The sequence below is a fragment of the Diadema setosum genome, chromosome 2 (genome assembly GCF_964275005.1).
Source record: "Diadema setosum chromosome 2, eeDiaSeto1, whole genome shotgun sequence".
NCBI lineage: Eukaryota > Metazoa > Echinodermata > Echinoidea > Diadematoida > Diadematidae > Diadema > Diadema setosum.
The window spans coordinates 17189004-17213251 of record NC_092686.1 but is presented as its reverse complement, the minus strand read 5'-3'; the positions used below and the strand labels follow the sequence as shown (position 1 = coordinate 17213251).

The window sequence follows — 24248 nt, the reverse complement described above, 5'->3', positions numbered from 1 at the left end:
TACAGACACATAAAGAAATCATTTCCTAGATCGAATTATCACACACAGCTATGTTAGACATTGGTCTGTTTAACGGAAGATTGACAAATGAGGTACTACCAATTTCAAACACACATTGCATCTCGACAAAAGTCATTGTTCACTTACCAGCTTCAAGAGAGTTTGCTCAAATTAGGGAAGATTTTGCTGTGCCAAGCAGTCGTAACATTCAAATAAAAACTGTTACAACTCCTTCACCCCACACCTGACACTTGCTCAAGAAATAACATAATATGCAACCTTTGATTTCAGTTTGTTACACTACAGTGTACATGTGAGTGTACATGTGTGTGTATTTTGTGTGTGTGTGTGTGTGTGTGTGTGCATGTCTCTAATTAGGTATGGCCTAGCATCAAGTGCTTTGGAATAAAAATGTGCAGGAAACCTCTTCCTGGCAGAAGAGTGGTCATAACTATTCCATAATTTCACATCTGCCTATCACAAGTATCAATATCTTCTTTGTTGCTAATAGTTGTATACACATGACACTCTTACAACACACATCATTCAATGGCTAGTAATGCTTACTACCATGTGATGAATCAATCTGACAGAAATCTGCTTGAATTTCTAAAGCATGAAAATTGTAATATACATTTTGCACCAACGTCCACTTTAAGAACAAAAGTACCTTTGCTTATCAATAACGTTACTGCGATAATAATGGGATACGATTCATTTATCAAAAGTACAAAATTTACTTTGACAAAAGCTGATGTAAACAGTACAAAATATTTCCTACAGGTTTGTTTGAATAAATATCTCCACAGTATTATACCAACACAACACACACATCGAATGTATATCAAGCAATATAGTAATATCATAAATGATTTTCACATAATCAGAATACCAAATGAAAAAGGCAATGTCTGGCTATTAAAAAAAAAAAAAAAAATGTAAGACACAGAAACATTTCACATTCTAAGGATAACACCATGTTTTCTGGGGAAATATATACATACAATACATGGTTTCTTGATTCTGTAAACGAGCATGGATATCGAGTCTGTCCTACACTTAGCTACCATCCCAAAGTTTAGGCAAGTTGGTATTCACATCTTGAATAAACATCTGCCACATAACATAATTCATGAGATATCATGTGACTAAATCATTAAACATAAACTGCAGCATTGAGTCTGATAAACTGAATACACACATTTCTAGCAGAAATGAGCAAATTTTTGACTGTTGTGAGCTTTCTAATGGGACCACAGTTTGAGAAAAATGTGTGTTCCTTTCTTCACATCACAAGTGATAACACATGCTACACCAGTAATGATGACTCCTAAATAAAGGTTACAATTCAGATTCTGAAATGCACATGGGGTATGGTCAACTTATTCATGAAGTCTTAGACCTAACATGAGCAACTGAAAGGTAAAATGCATACAATATCAGTGTACAAAACACATCGAACAGGAAGATGTTTCATAAATTATGCCATGAGATTCCCACTCTGTAGCAAATTAGTTTAGAACTTGTTTTCAAGAAAATGTTAGAGCAAAGGAGAGAATGCTTCAAATCTGGAGAAAATATGGATGTGACAGAGTCAGATTGATAGGTTTTATTTCTGGCTATTTTCCCCCTTCAAAACAGCATCAAATCCACCAAATGTCAAATAGTAACGTGACTTGAATGTAGTGACGCTCTCCTTAAATCCTAAAACATTCTTGTATACATCGACGATGCAAACAGTTTCTTCAAAGTACTGTCATGAATCTGTACAGTGGTGTTTCTATGACACTGTCTACCCTAATATTCTAGCACCCAGCTGGCATGGACAAGGTTTGTCTCGGTGTAAGGCAAGTTGAGTTACTTTATGCACCTAAAGATTGTTTCAATTTCATTTTGAGTTGACCCGTCTACGACATTGCTAAACTCTTTTACACTCTTTCTGAAGACCAATGCTCTTTTCAAACATTACGAGGTGCAATTAATACTGAATAAGCTGTTATTTTCACGAGGGTTTAATTTTTGCGAATTTTGCGAATCACGCATGGGCCGCGAATTCAACACGCGAAAATTTCACTGTGCGCTGAGGTAATAGTGCGCTTATGAAGCTCTCTGCATCAATTTGCGAAAATGTCTATGATCCCCTCATTCGCGAAAATATCTGTACGTGAAAATAACAGCGTACACAAATACAGTATTCAGTTCTGGAGCATGAGGCTGTCATCCATACACATGATGAGGCAGCATGAGTTTCTCAACTTTCTGGATCTTGGCCCCATTTCATAAAAAGTTGATATGATAGCAACTCTTGCTTGAGTGGCAACTGTCATGGAATCGACAAGAATGCACCTTCCTGATTGGCTGTTGCTATTGGAAGTTGCCATTCCAGCAAAAGTTGCTATCCTAACATTTTTTAATGTGAAATGGGGCTGTTGTCATCCCCTTGCTAAATTTCCAGTGTTTGAAGATGTTTTCTTGATAAAGGGTTAAGACGTGTAACTACTCCACTATCTCTATCTTTGTGGTGAAGGACTGATTAAAAAAAAGATAATAATAAATTGAAGTACAATCAATCTTGATAATGGAATGTACTCGCAATATGCCGACACCCTATTCCAGCGCCTGTGTGCTGAACAGTGACTTTATTTGGATTGGAGTGACATGAATTTCAGTTCTCTCATTGGACAATGACAGTATCTGCTGCATAAATGAAAGATGATCACAGATATTCCCATAACGATTTGTGAAATATGCAAACAGCAATATAATACAGATATTTCAAGGAACACAAATTGACTGACAGTGTAACTACAGCATCAAACAAATGGAATGAATCAATACTATTTGGTATGGTCAAAAGAAAAGCAATCACATACGTGCATACAACACTGAATTAGCAACAGACACATACACACAAATTATATCTCACCCCCACTTACACACTTTGAATCAAAATCAAAAGCTGAGGCATTAACACAAGATTATTGAGTGTTTCTCACTACAAAGTCATGTCAGTCAATGAAATATTTTCAACCACAATGCTACTATATCAAAAGAAAAAAAAAAAAAGGAGAAAGAGATATTAAGTGTATTTTTCTTGGCACGTATAATATTGTGGAAATACTGGTCGTCTTTCTTACCTGATGCATTAGCATATGGGCACATGAAGAGTGACAAATGGTCAGCAGATTTATACAGTACAAAGCACTGCTACACGCACATGTACTAAAGAATCCAATGTGCGTCAGAAAGAGACCTCTCTACACACAGATTTGCATGTTAGTCTGGAACATGTATCGATGCAAAGGTGTCACATGGACAAGAGATGATACATGTATAAAAACACAGGCACATTCTAATACATTGGTTTTAGAACCCAGAGTCACACAACCTATGTCCACCCTCAGATGGCATGTATACAAAGTTAGAATAACAATGGAATCAGTGACATAGACATGTACAAATGTAAGCAAAGGTTACTTTTGAAGCAAAAATATCTCTACTAATACTATCTTCTTGAATTTTTAATGGTATTATCTATTGCTCTGTGGTTTTCTACACAGTATCTAGTTCTACAAGGAAATAAATAACATTTGCTTTGAAAAAATCTTGCAAGTGTAATCTACATGGTAAACCATTTCTATAATTTAATTGCTTTTCAAAATATAAAATAAGTCTTTATTTTCACTGTAATCAAAATAGAGATCTGTACTATTACTATATTGTATAACTTAGGATTCAAGAAAATTGAAGTGCTGTAACAAACATCCACTTTATTTTTTCACAACTGTGATATATTTCTCTAACTATTAATATGAAATCACATTTCTCACTCTCTATAATGAGTACTGCATGAATCTACAGCAGTTCATGACTTTCCTGTAATTGAACAGATGTGAAAGTGAAACATTTTTTGGCAAGATCATAGAGTTGGTAACATCATATTCAGGCTCATACACAGTGAGACCATGTATAAGTAAAGACAACTTGGAAAAGTTGGTATACTGGCACTGCACATGACCAACAGTGATTACTTCTCTGCATTAGTTTGGATATTTCTCCAGTGCACTCGTATGGCTACCACTCGCATTACTAGGGGTGCTGAATGCACTGCTTGATTGCACCAAACAATTCCATGCGATGGAACTGATGATAATTCCACAGCTGCTTTCACTTTTCTCATTTAAGTGAATGTCTAATGCATCAAAAACTGAAGAACAAATTGTCTCACCCCTTCCTCAACAGAAATGGCTTCCTTCCACCACCTGATGGGAAGACAAAATCCCAACTGAATGGAGACTGTAAGGAGACATAACTGAACCAGTGTAAGGTCTGCTACAAACTGAAAGTGTTACGTCAGTGAGTGATGATGAATTCAATGCTCTTCACAAAGGCCCGCACGACTGTGCTTGTAGAGGAAAAACGACACGTTTGCTCCATGAATTCAACAGACAACCTTGTTTTCAAATGAAACTAGATATTTGTAACTGCTGCATTAGAGCCTTGCAACTCTTACTAACAGTGTAGGAGTACCAGAATGCGACACCCTCTTTATTTTATATACACACATTGCAGTCAGATAATGTCTAGCACAAGAACACGTAATCCCTCTATATGCTACCACACAATGTAGCTATATAAAGCAGACAGATCAACTACACACATTCTAGGACCCTTCCAATATCAACACATATTTTCTATTCCAATAACCACTGCAGACAGTGAGCATGCTGTAAATACACTCTCTGACCAGTTAACTGCCTTTCTCCGGATTACATCTCATCTTCAGCAATGATTAGTATGTTTTTTCTTGCTTGGTTGAATTTTCCTCTTCGGCTGGTTGGTGGGTAATGTAAAACCAGGTTTCTTTCTCTCCTGGTTAATTCTGAGGATCCCTCCCTAATCCATCACCAATCCACACAATCTGAATACTGGGAATCTTCCTCGCTGTACCCACACTCATCAGCTTGCACAGATTTGACCATATCACCAGCCCCATCACATCCCACTCCCCCCTCCTCTATGCAAATTCCACCCACAACTACCTCCTCCTCATCTTCCTCTTCCTCCTCCTCGACATCTTCCTCCTCCTCCTCCTCCTCCTCCTCCACTTCTTGGTGTGCTTCCCTCTCCTCTTCATCTCCTTCATCCTCTCCATCGCCCTCTCCACCATTCCCATCCTCATTCCCTTCTTCCCACTCATCATCAGCGTCCACCTCTCCATCCTCATAGTGACCCTCCACCAGTGGTCCAACATTCTCCTCCCCATCTCCGGATGTTGGGATGTCACCACTCCAGTCCGAGTCGAAGTCGTTCTCGCTGTCGCCGTCAGATCCCATGTACTGCAGGTAGTCGAGAAAGTCATCAGCCTCACTCAGCTCGCTGAAGTAATCCCATTCATCATGCCAGAGGGATGACCCGAACAGGAAGAAGTCGTCTTCATCACTTCCGAAGTCAAAGAGGCTGTTGCGTTGCTCGAAGAACTCCCAGAGGAGATGGGGACGCAGTGTCTTGATCTTGTTGCTGGATGAGCGGCAGTGACGAATCTTAGAGCGGTCCTCCTTGGTGCCGTCAGGGAAAGCATGCAGATAGAAGCAGTCTGCCCCAAATGGACACTTTCCATTTCCCTGGTCAAAGTACTTGCATGGCTTGGAACTGTAGACCAAAGCAGAGATGTAAGATATACATTAAAATCCTTCTATCAAAACATTACCATTCTTTGAGTCATTCGTACTGGACATAATATATTGATTCCTGAAAAAAAGAAAGAAAGAAAGAAAGAAAGAGATGATAAATAAGACTGACAATTTCATTCATAATGTTTATTACATGGATTGTAAACATAACTGATTTCCAGCTGCAGATATCCCCACTGATCTGCTAAAAAGGCTTCTCCCTTCAAAGCAGGGAATAATTTTCCTGGTATCGCACAGAAATTCACTATACATTTTGGATATGACTGCCATATGAAATGCCATTTGTGGAGCACTTTCATTACATAGAATTATACACTTTTTTGTTAGAAACATTTACCCATTGACTAAAATCGGCATCCAATTTTGAGAAGGGAAAGTATTCCCTGCAAGGCTGACATTAAAACAAAATAAGACAAAAGAGACATACCTCAGAGCAGCTTTGTACTTTTCAATCAGCTTGAGCTTCTCCTCAGGGTCCTCCACCCAATAGTCACTGGGGGTCACAAAGTTTGACATCTTGCGACAGGTGGGACAGCCCCTGATACATGAAGTATGACATACACAGACAAGGACAGAGTTAAGAATCAGATTTCTTTGGTTCACGTCAAGCACAATGCGTAATGTCAATAGATATGTTAGTCCCTTCAATAGTAAGAATACCACCACAGATCTGAATTGTGCAACATCAAATATTCTCAAACATATCATCTCCTTATAACAAGTAATAGATCATTCACAGCATACACATCATATACATGGCATACTCTGCCTCATGTGACCTAGAAGCACTGCTGTGTACGTGTAAGTATCTTACCCCTGGCTGTGCTACCATGTATGTGTGCGTATTACAGTACTATGACCCACTACCACTACTCGAGTACAGCGCATTGCAGTCATCGAGGTTTTCAGTAATGTGTATAAGCGTAGTGTCTTCTACCGCACTTTAGAGACTCAGATGCAAGTGTGTTAGGTGGAGAAATATTTAGGGCAAGTTTGAAAACCATTCAAGAGGCAGTGCAACACTACAACTAGCTTCCTAGTGTGATAGCGGGCACAAGTACATAACCATTGATACACAAGCCAAGCTCTTCATACTCTTATGCATACACAAGTGTTGTGCAGAGACAACTTGTCCATTCATGATGTCAGTGCTGATGTTCTCTACAGCGCGCCACATACAGGACCACAGTATCACAGTACACACAGCGGTAGGTTTGTAGATTATTCTTGCCTAGCAGTACAAGTAGGATAGTGAGTATGCACTATCTACGATTCTATTAACATGGCGTGTGCTTCGATACGTGTATTTCCTCTGTATTTACGGCTGCCAAAAAGTAGTAAATATAAAAAAATGGCAACTAAAAAAGGACGTGGTCAGGGATGTGAAACACAAAATTTTGATATCTTCATCAGATGAGCCCAGGGACAAGAAACTACATGTACATTGTACTCTACATGTACATTGTACTTTTTCTCTTTTTCTTGGCTTAATCTAAAGAAGCATGCGCATTATTGATTACATGAACATCACTTCTGTCACTCGTTCATTTGGTATGAAAAGTCATATATCCGCTACTTTGTGCCTCGCTCCAAATGGTTGGTGATTTTCTGCTTATTTTGTTTCATCAAACCTCCACACCAAACTCCTTTGTTCTTCTTTATTTTTTTGCCCACAGTTGCCTTGTAATCTCTAGAAATAACACACGGCCATAGGTTAACGCATAATAGAAATTTGGGCAATGACTTCCCTCATTACATATGCAGTTTTTATACTTCATCTGACCTTGTTGTCCCAAGATTCCCCTGTAAACAATGAAATGGTGGAGAGCCATGCTTCTCAAATTTCCAACCCGATGCCAACTTTGGCTCCTACAAATCTCTTGAGGCCCAGTTAGATCCCATACGTATGTTTCTTTTCTATTTGATTTTTTGCCGACATTGCTTCCCACCTGCGAGCGCTTTGCGACCCACTGGTTGAGAAGTGAGGGTGTAGAGCAGATATCTACACATTAATCAGCAGCAAACTACAGCACAAGAGACACAGGTGTGCATTATTCATTCTACCTGATGATGGTCTTCTCAAACTGCTTTCCGCTCCGCCACTTCCTGATGCAATCCAAACAGTAAGGGTGAGTGCAGTCCGAGAGGATGCCAAATTTGCGTTCCCGTGGCGACTTGTCCATGATGGTTTCCATACAGATGCCGCAGACTATATCTTTACTCTGCTGGTACAGAAATGCCTCCTGCATCTCTTTCTCATGCTTCTTGAGGCAATCCTGGGATACAATGTGAATTATCATTCTAAACTTCCACACACTGAATGACCATCATAGATATTCAAAAGATTGTTATATATGTCTCTCTTTTCACAAAACAAACATACTTGCATTTTGCAGAGATAGAATGATGTAACAGGAATATCATTTTCACTTTTACAAAAGTTTTAGTAAACAGGAAAGACAAAAAGAAAAACAATTCTGGAAAATTATGAAGGTCTGTAGATATCAAGAAAAAGACGACCAGCCAACAATCACTTAGTTAACCAACTCTTTCATACAGGCATTTACTCAAGTATCACACTTTACAAATTGTAATTTGTGAACAAACTCTCTTCTGCTACTGCTTAACAACTTCCATATAAGCTCTGTCAGTTTCCTATTTGAATTATGCATACTCTCTCTCCAAACTATTGACTCTATGGTAAGAGACAGTAATGACATACACCTGAACACAGTACAACACAACAATCTAGAATAAAATATGTGGCCTGTATGACAAAGGGTGTTGTTGTCTCCTGAAATATATGAAAAAGAGGCTAAAACATGTTCCCTTTTGAGGATTTCACTGTGTGTACAAATGCTTATACAGCTGCACACTATATTCAATGATACTCAGTATTGTGATGATATGTAATTTTGTTTGTCTTTACAGATTTTTATAGAATATTGTATGCACAAATTGTATATTTTTTTTTTTTGAATTGCATTTAATTATAATTCTTGCCCATCCTTTTGTCCCACCCTTTTATGGTTGCTTTTGGTATGTCTTGGTTCCTTCCCTTTGAATGTTCTTTTCATGTCCCTATTTATTGCAAATCCGGTTCTTTTTATACGACTCATGATTTATGAAACAGTGTATAACGACATACAGTTTTAATATTGTATATTTGCTCATGGGATAGCCTCGAAAGGCCAATGACCTACTGCTGATTTCCTCCACCATTTATTTTAATTGTTATGTCAATCTTGAACACACACTTTTTAATTTTTAACTGTGATTATGTACTTATCCAAAATAATTTTTGGTTTGTATATGTATTGGTTAGAACTGATTGATTGTATATTTATATGTTTTTACCTGAACTTGTGGAAATAAACTAAACTGAAACTGAAACTGAATAATGGAAACAATTTGTTAAGTGGTCTTGATCAATTAATATCTACTTCAGCCTAAGATTATAGCTAATGTACAAATCAAATACTTGTCTGATCACATCAGTACAAATAAAGTCACCCTAAAGATAAGAAGAAGACTGCAAACTTCAGTCGCTGGTAAGGAAAGCCTGAAGAAAAATGCCATCAAAGCTCTCAAGTATAGTTTGAATTCCTCTGAGATGATATGTTAATTGAACATACATTGGTATATACAGAAAACAATTTCTTGTTCATTTTGTCTGGCATCATTGTATTAAATAATGACTTACGAGGAGAACAGGAATACATACCAATCGATGTTGCTTGTTTTGCTCGTCATCAAATGGCATCAAGCAAGCCTCACCACAGAGATCACAGACCTCTCCATGCATGTAGAGACACTTAGTGCCATAGCGACACGTGCCCTTCATGGCATACGGGCACAGGACTCCCTGAGGAGGCCCAGGGCTGTCAGGTTCTGCTGAGATGACCAGAGCATTACTTTCACCGTTCTTCTTGGCTGCCGCACTGTAGGTTGGAGGTACTACAGTTCCAGAAAAATGTAGAGAAAAACAGTCATTTAGTTCATTAACAATATTTCCTTTTAACTTAACTATCCAATTGATGCTTTTCTTTATTTTGCTCTTGAAACATATGAAATTTGAATATGTAATATGAAATGTGCAATGTTTCATTCTTGGTCATATGTCCTACTGCAAATTTTCTCAGCATTCTAAATATTGGGAACCACTAGAATGCCAACTTAATTCACTTTGCTATCATATGTCTACTGCAAATTTTCTCAACATTCTAAATATTGGGAACCACCAGAATGCCAACTTAATTCACTTTGCTATCACTAATGAACAAAATTAAGCTAATCAGTTTTCTTGTTTACATTTGGACTTAGGAAATTGTGGAACTATGCCTCATTAAAATGTCACATTAGGTAATCAAGATTTGATGCTCAAAACTAAAGTTTATGCAAATATATATGATCTTAACCCTATTCTAACTGGGCTATTTGAGACCAAGTTTTTACTGAGGGGGGGTCAATTTGACCCCCCCTTCAGATCTCGGCCGCCGATCGCGCGATCGCCGTGAAATTTTGCCTGAAGATAGAGCTGGATGTCAACTACAAGATTACATCGTCATACAATAGAAAAATATTGCCTTTCTATTTTTAATAAATTAATTATGCAAATTTGTGCATGAAATCATATTTTTACCTATAACTCCATTAAAAAGACTGGAGGATTGCTAAATGTTTGTGTCAGAATTCCTCAAGACACATCAAACAATTTTTGTATAAAAAAATAGCTCAATTGAAATTAATTTCTTTTGTTTTTTATTGTTTTGTTAATTTCTTATGTATTTTATTGTTTTTTCAACCTTTTGTTTTCTTTTGTTTTTTTTGCCAAAACTTGTTGCAGGCACTCTTTCAGGCTTATCTACACTAGAATCGATTAATTTCAATGGTTAAAAGTTGAAATAATCTAATTTATATCAATTTAACCAAAACACACAATTTGCATTGGATTTGCACACGATATCATGAATTTGAGCTGTTTTTTGGTTGACATGCATATGCAAAACATTACGTAACTTCAAAACGGTGTACCCGGACGTCGCAAATTTGGTCCCAAAATATGCGGGAGACTTCAATGAAAAAAGTCGTGAAACGACGCGGTAAAAGCTTTGCGCGTTGCGAAATCGTGGCGCGAAACGTCGAGGGGGGGGGGGTCAATTTGACCCCCCCCCCCAGTTAGAATAGGGTTAAGGTTCATTAAATCATGGCGCTTACTTCTCTTCACATAACACAGAATCTCACAAAACTGAAAAGTTTCATTGCTCTATTCTAAACATATCATCAAACTTGTATCCTAGACTCTCATTGTTGCTTTTGTATGATATTATGAGCTTCAATAGGTCTTACGACTGTAAGGTGATTACTTCAACTGTAATAAAATTATCTTCCTGTCAAGAAAATGTACGACACTAAATGTGGACTGCTCTGTATAAAAGCTAACCATACATATTAAAACCAACTGCACTGCTGAGACTGTGTAATGTCCCTACATAGCACTTTTTCACATAATTTTTTGTTTGAAGAATCCCTTTACATAATTATGTGACCGTGCATCACAAAACAAACAAAAAGATGCACCCCTTGATTTTATGTGAGGACTCAAAAAAGATGAAATGGGTCAACCAAGTCAATCTTGAGTTTTTCATATTTTCTGAAAGGCGTATCCTTCTTCTACATTATTCATAAGTTTGGGATCATAACATGAATGGGAAAATGTGTTTTCAGCAGTTTTTCTACAACCCTTTTTTTTTGGGGGGGGGGAAGAACAGTATGTCCTAGAGTCCCCTTTTCATTTCTTGAAATCCTTTACACACTCTTCACTTTCAAGTCTAATAACTTTTGAAAGGATAACTCTACTGCTTTGAAAGTTAGGATTAATCATGGACAGAATGTGTCAATAGAACATGCTAAAATTTCAGCTTAATCTGATAATTCCTTCATCGTTGTTGCTCCGGTGGTTTACTTTTTGTGTTTTGTCCCTAATTTCACTGCACAGCTAGCACAGCTTAGTAAAGATTATAGTGCTTGAATAGACTCTGTACTTCACAGCCTCTTTTCCCAGTTCACAGTTTTCCAGAGTATGTGCTTTCTTTCCAGTATTTAGATAGGTTAGGGGAGTCCAATTGAATTGAGTTATACATCTTAAAGCTTAGAGTCTGCTCTTTAAGAATCTGCCCTCAACTAAAATTCCATGTCTGGCGACTCTTTGTTCATTTTGTGATGCAAGGTCACATATATGGAAATATTTTGGGTGATGCTGTTCAGCAGTCGATGTTTCTTATAAAATCAAAACCATTGAGAAATTTGTGTCTTACATGACCCTTGGAATGGTTGTCCTGGGATGAACTCTTTGGCATTGATGAGGTCTGCCATGCGGTATTTGCTGCCCGAATCTTGATGCTGGGCATTCTCACTCTCTTCCTTGCCACTTTGGCCCAGAGTTGTCAGGTTTGACTTGATGTCCTTGTCTTTCATCGACACCACAGTGGGCGATGGGCCGCTGGCCTTCTGGTTGGCTGGTGCTACATGCTGAAACCTGAAACAGGTATCAAAACATGTTCAAATACCTACATGTAAGTACCTTTCATTCATATGTTTAGTGAAAGCTCCTAATAAGTATTTCTGTAGTTACACGTATATAAAGGTATGTTTTAGCAATGGTGACTTGTATAGAGAAGTATATAATTATTTCCATCTGTATGGAAAATGACTTGATAAACTCACAGTGTGTTAAATCAAAACATTATTCTTATCTTAAAACATGTACTACCTATTTGGTGTGGATGGTTCTTTGGAACAGGGCGACTGAATCGAAGAAAATACTCCCCCCCCAAAAAAAAAAAAATAAAAAAATAAAAAAAATAAAAATAAAAATAAAAATAAAAATAAAAATAAAAATAAAATTCTTATGAAGAAAGAATATCACCATAAAAACCTAGCACTGCTCATTACAAAATAATTATGTATGATGCAACATCACTTATCATAACATGAATTTCAGTCTTTGATTTCTGAATCTTCTTACAATAATGTCACTATTCCATCCATAACACATTGTATTCTATGACCATGGTCTAAATACAGACAGTGTACATTGTGCTCATTCTCAGCACACCCTTTTCTTTTTTGTCTATAAAAGTAAGACCTGACCAGACAGAAAATATTGGTTACTGCTTGAACAGGTACATTGTATGCGTGTCATTGTTTCTTTGAACATGAAATGTTGCTTGAAGTCAACAAAATTTGCATATTTTCACAGATGCCAGAATCATGTTTTGAAATTTTTGTGGTCTGTATAAAGATTTGGCAATATTTACTGAATGGCTGTATATAATCCAAATACTGTGCGGTGGCCAAGGTTGCAGCAACAAGCTTTTTGGGATGAAGGTAAGCTGACTCATGATTAACACATTTATATAATACTAAAACAAAGGCAGGACAACTAAAAGTATACAATACATTTACCACAGCGCAGAACTGTACAAGGACTACAAGATGAGAAAAGCTATCACAATCATACATTTTCACATGTAAAATCGAATGTGAAATATTTCATGCAGGATAATCTTTTACAGAGACCGTTTCATACAAGTTCTACAGATAACACATTGAGCTGACATTTTGGATAAGCATTGTTACAAACAACTGGCAGATGGCCAAGCATCTCACTGGTCTCACAGATCAGTCACACTGTCACACACATGCCGTACGCCCTATACTATACAATGTCATAATTTGGCAGGCTGTCTAGTCAGCTGTGTGCCCCAATGATATTACTCATTGCACAAATTGACTTCAGCAGAGCATGTAACCCAGGGTCATGACTTTGACACAGTAAAATGCTGAACAGTTTCTGCCTCAATAGGAGCAAAACTTCAATTGTACTTGAATGGAACGCTGCAAATACATAAAAAAGGGTCAACTTGGGACACATTTTAAATACAAATCACCACAATTTATCTCCATAGAAATAAACTGTTTCTGTGCATTACCAGAAAAAAAAAGAAAACAACATGAAATGGGATTACCCACTACGCACCAAGCTTCTCTTTATCCTGGTTAAAAGATGCCAATACTCCAAACCCAAATACTACACATGCTTCTATATAGTGTGCAAATCCTCACAGAAAGTTAACAGTGGTACAAAAAGTATGATATTAACTAACCAAAGCACATCTACAATGTAAGATCCGAACTTAAATAGTGATTTCTCACTGCAATGCTGTAAATACCTGTGTGTAAGAATATTTACATCGTAGTATGGAAGCACATATCTTCTTTGAATACAACAGGCTTCTCCTTTATATTGTCATTGCATATATCACAGCTCCTCCCCCTCACACGTGAACTTTCCAACCTGCAGTGGGCTACGGCTCCAACGGAAACGAGCATGAGCCCTTTGTACATACACACAAGACATTTAATTGTGAGTGACAATATACATGACAGATTGCTTACTTGCAGGCTTCTCCATACAGGCATTTCCCCTGGAGGTAATAGCGACACACATTGGACTTCACCCCGGGGTCAGACCTGTAGTGAGCATATGCACATCTTTCCCCTTCCCTGCACATGCCGTGGATGAAATACCTGCAAAACAAAGGACAAACACAAACACATATATCATGCAAGATTATATTCCATAGCTCATGGCAATGTGGTGTCACAGCTTTTTATACAACTCACCATGGCAGATTAATTTCCTACCTTGCACTTGAATTCTTTCTCTGGTAAACATTTCTTGATTAGCTGCATTGTATTACAGTACATCACTGGGGTATTAAGGCAAATTAATGCAAAGAACACATCACTGCCTCCTATTTATATACACAGTGTACATTGTACATGTACCGGTACATGTACATAATTTTGTCTTTTCCCTGCACGTAAAACCGAGATATGCTGTAATAAACTCCCAACATTGTTCTTGCTCAGTTTGCCTTCACTTCAAATCAGTCTGGCAGAATACATGTACCGTATATCACAATGCTAAATGTTGTAACAACACAGTGTACACTGTGCATGAACGTATAATAATACATGATCATGTTGTTTGCAAATGTACTGTACATGTACCAAAGACCTCCAAAAATGTAGCGTAATACTTGAGAAATTTCTCTCAGTCATACACAAATAGTTAACACTATTCAGCCAATGTTGTCCCACATAGCCATACCTGTGTAAAGTGTAGCTACTACTGTTCACAGTACAATACAGTTTCTGTACTTCTTTACCACCTGATAGCTGATGCTGTGCACCAACAGACTACATACAGTAAGATTTATATTCAGTATGTTACTGACAGCCTACTTTGGCTACATGTACATGAATGCATGCCTGCATATAAAATTTGATATGAAGTCTAAAAATGACCCTGATGGTGAACTTAGTCATCACTATTCTAACAGAGTTCAGGAAAATACTGTACAGTAATCATCTACTAGTATACTGCACAGTGAAATATATACAGGGACTGGTACGTTGTGTGTAGATTCCAATAACAATCTATCTCAAACTCATCTTCAAATACAGAAAAAAAGCTATATCTAGCAGAAACACCACTTTCTAGTTGATATAATATGCAATCTTGTATATTGTACATGCTATGATTTAAACAAGCACTACTCAATTCTCAGAAGGGCACTGTGTATTCAGTGTTACTGTACAACAATGTCATACAATGGTTTAACAGAAAATAATCCTTTGTCATAATCATCACAGTATATTCCTATACGGTACATTTATCGTAGTGTACAAATGGGTACAGGGCAAGTACACCCTGGGCAATTACCCCAGTAGACCCTTCCACTGACCCTAACCCTAATCCTGATCCTGAACCTAATCCTAACCCAAACTCTAACCGTAAAACTAACCCTAACCCTAATCTTTACTCTAACCTTATCACTAACCAGTATTTAGCTGGGGGGTGGGTAATTGCCCTGATACGGTGCAGACAGCAGGGTTCAAAGCAAAATGTTCAGTTCTCATGTATGGATTTCTTTGATTAATGGGCTATTTCCTTCTAGAGTAGACAGACTTAGTGTGGCACTGATATAATCTCACTTGCTCTAAATTCCTGGCAGGCGATATCATATATTGATTGTGCCCCATGAATATGTCAGTTTCACTAAGAATTACTAGAAAAATAAATTTGTGCCAACTGCATGATCACTAAACAAAAACACACTTCCTTGTTGGATGTTGCTATAATGTTAAATTGAAGAAGACTGCAAAGAGATGGTCAAATTTGACAATATAGGGCTTACATTATGTATAGTATTTACATGGATGTACTGTAAAACATGATATATTCGCGGCATGAAATTTTTGCGAATTGGTGCCGACCGCCTTTTTCGTGGCATGAAATTATCGCGAACATTCCTCGTTTTACAGTACATTGTATAACTACACAGTAAAATATAGCAAGTGGATGTTTAAAGTGAAAAGCATGTTCTTTGTTCATTCTTTATGCGATGAAAGATAAAAAGATCCACATACAACTGTAAGGTGTAAAGGAAAACAACTTATACATCTACTAGATCTTTGTATTGCCTCAGAGACAGAGTTACAAACATAATTTATGTTCATATGAACTTTGAGTGCATTTTTTTTTTATATAACACACTGAGTGTATACTGTAATTTTTGATACCATGGAGGTTTATGACTACCATAATATGCAATTCCATTATTACAACTGGTTGTTTGCAGACAATGTCAATGGAAATATGATGTGGAGGACCTAAGGATGTTGATTGACAGAGGAAAAATCAAACAAGTAGAACAGAAGAAGTTTCACTGATATATCAGTCATGTTTAAAATATCAAAATGAAAATATATTATCTTCAGAAATTGTCTGGAAGCAGTGCTATTGGCCACAATCACAATCAAGGCAATGAGATCCCCTCATAATTCTCCCCTGGTTTATTAGTGCATACAACTGAAGGAAAATTATGAGCATCATGGTTTCGGTTTGAAAAAAAAAAAAAAATGTACTGAGAGCAGCCCCACCCTTCAAAGTCATCACTGCTCTACTTGAAAATGTCCTAAAACAAGACAATTTGTCCCTTGATTCCAATAATGGTAAAAAAAAATGGGAGACACATTTATAGGTACGGAGACTATTGCTATTTGCATGATAAATGTCAGTGCCGTATATATATAAAGAGAGTCAGTACAACTGCTATTAATTGGACGCCATGTCGTCACTCAGCGTATTACACATTAGTGAGTTAGCATGTACTCTCAGACATCATAATGAAAGCTACATGTAGCCAAAGGGGTAGTTAACAACGGACACTGCGTGCGAGCGCACTTTGGTAACGACATGGCTCCATGAAGATCATGAGAACAGTTTTGACCAATTGCACGCTTCAAAACTCACAAGCCAAAAACCAAGTTGGCCAGACTAGAACGTATGTGTGAAAGTTTGAGGATGATCGGACAATCGGGTTAAAAAACTCTGAATTTTTAAAGTTTCAGGGCCACCATCCCTGTATCAGAAGACTAATTACTACAGGTTGTGATGTCATGTACGCGCAATGATATGAAGAAAGCCTAAGGAGAATTGAACATATTTTTCCCTTTTCTAATACAATGAAAGAGGCTTAGAGCACTTGACTAATACCTTTTTCTGACAGTGCCAGGGGAATACTATTATCCTTGATCCAGTATGTCAATACCGGATCAAGAAATGTGTACTTTTCATTAAAACTTGAATTTTGTGGAATTGTCTTTATATTTTCTTTATATCATTTTATGTGACGTCATACAGTTCACCTTCTGAAAATAGTGCCACTGAAATTAATCTTTGTATGAAAGAGTATAATAATAGTGTAGCACTTCTTGCTGTAGAAAACAATACAGCAGCCAAAAATCTGATGATGCATGCAGTTTTGAAATTTTATACTCCTTCATATATTTCCCTGCTTGCACGCTTTTAGTAAAAAATGTGACAGGCATTGCTGTATTGCCATTGGTGCATTGTACAAAGGTCAAATTGTCATGAATCACCACCAAAGAAAGTTGTCATGTGCAGTCCTCAATGGCCATCTCTAAGAATAACGGCATCCACTACCCTCATGTTAAACAACTGGTACTCTGTACCATATGTGACCGGCGACAACGGTTTCAGGCAAAAGTCGGGAATTTTGAAAATTCATTTTTTCATTGAATCACTTTGCCCATTTCCTAAGCTTTACATTGATATACAACACTTGTATTCTCCGGTACTGTAAGTGGTCATATAAAGCGAAATATAACGCACTTTTTTATTTGTTAGCCTGACAAAATTGCGAGAAAACGGGCTTTGAAGATTCCCCTCATGCTCAAAGACAATGCCCAGCGGCGATGCGAGGTGAAAATCACCCATCCGTACAGTAGTGCCAATCGAGATTAAGCTCCGCCTCTAGCAACCATAGCGGCTTCTGATTGGCTCACTGAGAGAGTCAAATTTCCCGGGCACCTTCCTCGAAACTCAGTGTATGGAGCCGAATGCACAATGCGTTTCGCTCAGGTTTGTTTACCAGTACGTCTTTCAAGATGGCGGATACGATAATTACAAGCTGCTGGTTGCGTGTGTATGGTGCATGTATTACTCAATGGCATCCACACGCTATGCCTGTGTGTATGTACGTCACAGAAGCGGGTGGCACTTTCCACATCTTTACAAATCATGTTTTCATAGCGGTTGATTTGTCTTGTAAATTTTGTCATTGGGACCCTTTCAAGGGCAGAAAGATGAAAAGGGTCATGCTTCCTGTTTTTGTTTTTGTTTTTCAAGCTGTGAATGTGTTGCATTGTGCGGTAGACATGCAAGCAAGCAAACAAACGAACAAACAAACAAACAAACACAACTTTACTTAGTTTGGTGCAATTTTGACGTTTACTACAGTGTATTATTTGAATACTGGTCATTTATGACCACTCCTTTTCTCTCTTCTAACGTCTTTTTGAGTCAACCTGCTGTCATATTTACTACAAGCACAATTAAAAAGTCAGTTTCCGATCGTATGTTGCACGATTTGTGTGGCGATTTGTCACTCTGATATGCTTAAACCATGTTCCCTATCGTATCTGTTTTTCAACTTAGTGTTATGCTGTGAAATTTAGTGTAGATGTACAAAAGAGATATCAAAGATTCAATTTCTGAAAAAAAAACCAAAATCGACAAAAATAATGGTCAAAATCTTTATACCCCGCCTAGGAGGGAATTTGCTCTTGCGACTTTTGCCTGAAACCGTTGTCGCGGGTCACATTCTTACGCAGCATTTACTATACTGCACAGGGAGAGTGAGGTCATAGTGGAGATGCAGCACACTACGACATTGTGAATTTACTTGTACCTGAGAGTGTGCTGCATCTCCACTACAATGACAAACTTAAATCTGTGCATTAGTTGTTTTATGAAATGAGTCTTATGAACTATAGTATCAGCCATTAAATCTATGTATTAACATTGGGCCACTCTTCAATCAACCGTGCCGACTGTGTGAATCAAAGTGATTGTTTGGGTTTGTGCCACTCACACAGCAACAAGATATCACGTTAACATAACCTAGAGAAATCTGCACTTTTGATTTTTGATTGAATGTTTTGATGAAAGCCTTATTATTTATTTACAATAGCATACAGTACAACTGTACATGTGATTTCAGCGTGGGCTGCTATGTAGCTGTTTACGGGGATCCAATTACACATGCACATAAAGGAAATCAGTAGTTTCGATAAGTGCATACAACACATCATGACACACGCTGTAACAACTGACTTTTTGCTCGGACTAATCTGCAAAAGACATGGAATATCATTCTCAGCAATTAGATGTCTGCCATAGTCATGTGACACTGCTATTAAGTAATATTGGATATTTAAAGTGTCTGCAGAAGTCATGCAGACATTTCAATTCAGTCAAATTCATGCTACAGTTTGGTGGGTTTTTTTTTTCCCCCTGTACACTTTGGGCACTTATTGTATAATCAGCATCAGAGTTCAGCTCAATTCTAACATGTTCCTAGTCAGATAGTGAGGCTACCATTTAGAAGTCTAATCTAAGGTATTTAAGCTAGATAAATCTAATACAACATTACTTTAAAAAGTGAATAAATCTACATGTATGTTTGTTAAAAACTCATCTGTTCATTTCATAGTTTCATGCCTGAGCAAGTGCAGAAATACTGTACATACATGTAGTACATGTATGTAGACCTGAACATTCTGAAACTGTACATCTTTCTCCTTCCTTTTTCTCTTTCTTCTCAGCACTTAGAGACATTTTAATTGTGATAAGTGCTTTATGAATATTGTAAATTATTATCAACTAGAAACTTTTTCTACTTCTGCACCGACAGCAGTTTCCGCAGCAGAATTTCACACAAGCTGGCTGATTTGAACGTTTACATTAGACTTCTAGTTTTCTACTTTATTTGTTACCCTACACTGTAGCAATGTCAGAGGTCTTAAAACATGATTCTTTTTTCCTCTGTTTCTGAAATTTGAATTGGTTGGCTTGCAATTAATAGATCTAGAACTACACAGTTTGAGAAAATTCTATGTATTCAGCACAGCTGGTTTACTTGTAATCTATAGCTTAGCTGTGCAGAGTGTCACTAACATCAATCACAGTCGTCACACTAAAGGTACAGAAATGTGACTGGAAGAATAAGAATGGTTCAAGTAGGGAGCCTAGATTCTAGATCTCAATCTAATACTAGCATAGACTAGTTACGGGCAAGGACAATATGTTACCAAATATGGGTTGGGATCTATGAAGTGCTCACAGCATGTTGCCACATGGCTCACCTATCAACAACTACTCTGAGAACGCAGACCTCCGCTAAGCAGCTAATTTCCACTGGGTCTACGATCTTGTTCTTCCATAGAGATCAGTGATTTCCACCCATCCGATGCATGTTGAAAATCCCCTAAATTCCCAATATAGAAGCCTTTTGTTACGTTATCAAACCTCAGCTGCGCGGCACCTCGCCCTAGCAGAAACTAGAGCACGCACTTCAGTGCGCGTATGAAAACCTCAAAAATGCGCAGCTTGAACTCCCAAGTTCGCTGATCCTACCTGCCAAAATATAAAAAATCCACCATAAATTCCATAAAAATTCCCAGATCACTACCAAAATTTAATCACCTGTTACTTGTGTCATTCTCAACCTTTCCTCTTAGTTTCATCCAAATCCCTACACTACTTATTGAGTTATTTTGCACACAGGCAAACAAACCAATGCCAATGAAAACATAACCTCCTCCCTTGACAGAGGTAATGGGTCAGAAGTTGTTGTTGTTGTTGTTGATCAGTTCTATTTATTTATCTATCCACAACAACACAAGCCAATTAACCCATTGAGGACGAGTCCTGAGTATACTCGGGCAGGTGTCTATGGAAAATACATGTTTTAAGTAGCAAAATCAGTCCGTTCTCAACAGGTTAAAGTTAAGGTTACTTTCATAGCCATGTAGGTATCTCAAATTCAACAAACCCAAATCGCATCAAAATCACAGGCATTACTAAATCACTCTAATTTGCCATCATGGTGGACGCTGCCAGCACAATCTGAAACTGACTTTAGCTGTCTAAAATCATGTGACATATTAAGTATTAATCCATGAGCATCTACAATTATCATGACATGTTGAAAGAAGTCATCTGAGTATGCATGTGTATGTCTGTAGCTTTGTGTGTTTGTGTGTGCCCTATGATCTGCATTATCAACTGACTTCATTCAGCTTGCCATATTACTGATTTTTAGCTCCTGGTTACGGACTGTACTTAAGCTCTTACTTGAAATATATGTCACATAATATTAAACTTAGGTTTATAATAATTTCAGGTTCACATAGTGCAGGCAGGATACGCCGTGATGGTGAACAGAGGCTCACGAAAAGCTAGTTGTTATGAGTGAGAACATGAAAGATGACATCAATATTCTAGCTTTAAATTTGCCAATAATTGATTTGAATCAAATTTAAGTTAGTGATTGGAAATGATGAGCTACATTGTAGTTAGCATATCCTGTGATTTTGATGCAATTTGGGTTTGCAGATTTTGAGATGCCGATAAGGATATTACTAATTAGAGAATGTACATCAGTGCCAAAGTTATCGTGAACATAAATTAGGGATCTACTGCAATGTGCAATGCCGACCCTTGAAATTGACATGATTATCAGCTGTTTGATTGCAGTCACTTTACTAGGAAGAAGAGACATATCTCTGTAGATACAGTACTCTCTACTTAATCTTAATGCCTAATTGGGTACTACCCTTAATTGATTTACATGCTGAAAAACAGTTTTTGATGCACGTTTTCTTTACCAGATAATCGTGTAGGCATTTTGGATAATAAGTGGCTGTAAGTGACATACAATGTACATTGTACAGAAAGTAAATAAAAGGCAAGCTGTCCATAATTCAACCATGGCAACAACACCTTCAGAAGTCAACGTCTTCTTCAAGGCCAAGGGGGCATATTAAATTCCCCTTTAGAATACCATTATGCACCAATCTGGTGCAATTGGTGCATAGCTCATCCTTCTTCCCCAGAACTTCTAGAGACTGGACGTGGACTGGAACCACCTACCAGCAGACCCGGCTGACTCACCCTCTCTCGAGGTATTCAAGTCCTTCTTGAGGGAGACGTTACTGCAGCTCATATATACGAAATTATGAATTTTACTTGCACTCCATGTAGATATATATATGTTGTAAATACACTACTTGTAGAATTTGAGTGATGCAGCACACATACGGCTGCACACTCTCACACACTATAGTACAGTGCATAATCTTCAGCCTTCAGGCATGAAGCTACACTTAAAGGGAAGGTAAACCCAAAGAGCAATGTGGATTGAGTGAAAGCAGCAACATTAGTAGAACACATCAGTGAAAGTTTGAGAAAAATCGGACAATCGATGCAAAAGTTATGAATTCTTAAAGTTTTGGTGTTGGAACCGCTGGATGAGGAGACTACTAGAGGATATGACGTATGAGTGGACAACAATACAAAGAAAATATAAAGGATATTCAACAAAAATTCACTTTTCTAGAATTATGAAAGAGCAGTGGACCAACCGCTTTCAGAAAGCAGGGGGAATAATTGCTACCCTTAACATATGTCAATATCAAGTTGATGGAATTTGTAATTTTCATGAAAAATGGATTTTTGTAGTATTTTCTTTATATTTTCTTGATATTGTAGTCCACTCATACGTCATAACCTCTAGTAGTCTCCTCATCCAGCGGTTCCAACACCAAAACTTTAAAAATTCATAACTTTTGCATTGATTGTCCGATTTTCTTCAAACTTTCACTGATGTGTTCTACTAATGTTGCTGCTTTCACTCAATCCACATTGTTCTTGGGGTTTATCTTCCCTTTAACAGAAGAAAATAACCCTGTCCAAGATTCTACTGCCAGCTAGTTTCTACACTGTAGGGCCTACATGTAAAGTCCTACGCTTTTGGTTTGCGCGCAGTCAAATTCTTGCACAGGAGGTCGAATCTTGGAGTGGGTTTTTACCGTGCGGTGTGTCAGATGCAGTAGAGAGGTGTGTGGTGATTGGTACGCGGAATCTGCATTGTGAATGAACTAACAATGCTTTCTGGTTAATCAGGAATTCTGCTGTAAATTTAACCTGGGTGTGGAGCTGTGTCCCATTGAATGTCTTGTCTTGAAGAAGGCAGAACCTCTGTCCCCTTTCTTGCTCATTCTAACTGGCCTGGGATTAACCCCGGGGAGCTTCGGGAGCTCCTTGGACACAGTTATACTGTGGGAGCCAAACGCTTTGCGTTCGAGCTGGTCGCAGTTTTAGGCTGGGATGGATGGGGTGCGTGTGCATTCAATGGCCAACAGTGACGTTTGGGAGAAAAACATAGGTCTATATAAAGAGAAAGGTGCAAGTAAAATACAAAAAGTACAAACACTAGAAAACCAGAGAAGGTCCTATCATTCACTGCCATTAAAACTCAAGAAGACGGTCTCAGCAGCTTTTTTAGTTTTAAAAGCATGTCCATGTCCAAACTCTGTTTTTATGATGCTTGTTCATTCTGACATTGACATTGTATTTGTAATTTGTAGATTCTTTCATACATGACAACACCACAGAGATATAGATCTAGATCTTTTAGAGATCTAAATTTATGTAAATTGGTGATCTTGCATTTGTCAGACTGATGTTTATCTGTGTCTGATTTTCATCCAAAATAGAGACGTAGGCCTAGGCCTAGACCGTCTATTGTCTAGATCTAGTAAACGTCAAAGTCTAGAAATAGCAGAATCTATTTACCTGCAAGTGATGTTCTTGCGCCAATCAAAGTGTGAGTGTGTCGGCATGTCGACCTGCATGAAACTACCAGCAGCAGCCATGATGAAACGCACTGTCTTCAGAATTATCTTCTGCGATGCCGGGAAGGGGATCGACAATGGGTGAAACTATTTTTTTTTCGATGAATCTGTTTGAGGACGACGACACCACCCAGACAGCAGGAGGACTGTGCAGTTTTGCGTGAAGATTGGTCTCACTTCTTCTAGCTAGCTACACAAGTC

At 37.9% G+C, this 24248-nt stretch overlaps 1 protein-coding gene across 1 annotated transcript; it reads right to left on the bottom strand.

The window, feature by feature from the left end:
* Positions 1–2206: 2206 nt before the first annotated feature.
* Positions 2207–24248, bottom strand: LOC140246192 (probable E3 ubiquitin-protein ligase makorin-1). The gene is made up of 7 exons (XM_072325638.1): positions 23989–24248; positions 14154–14285; positions 12011–12231; positions 9418–9650; positions 7758–7969; positions 6121–6231; positions 2207–5652 (listed from the first exon to the last, which is right to left on the bottom strand). Exons 1-7 carry the CDS (start codon positions 24066–24068, stop codon positions 4905–4907), a joined length of 1737 nt encoding a protein of 578 aa, XP_072181739.1. The 5' UTR covers positions 24069–24248; the 3' UTR covers positions 2207–4904.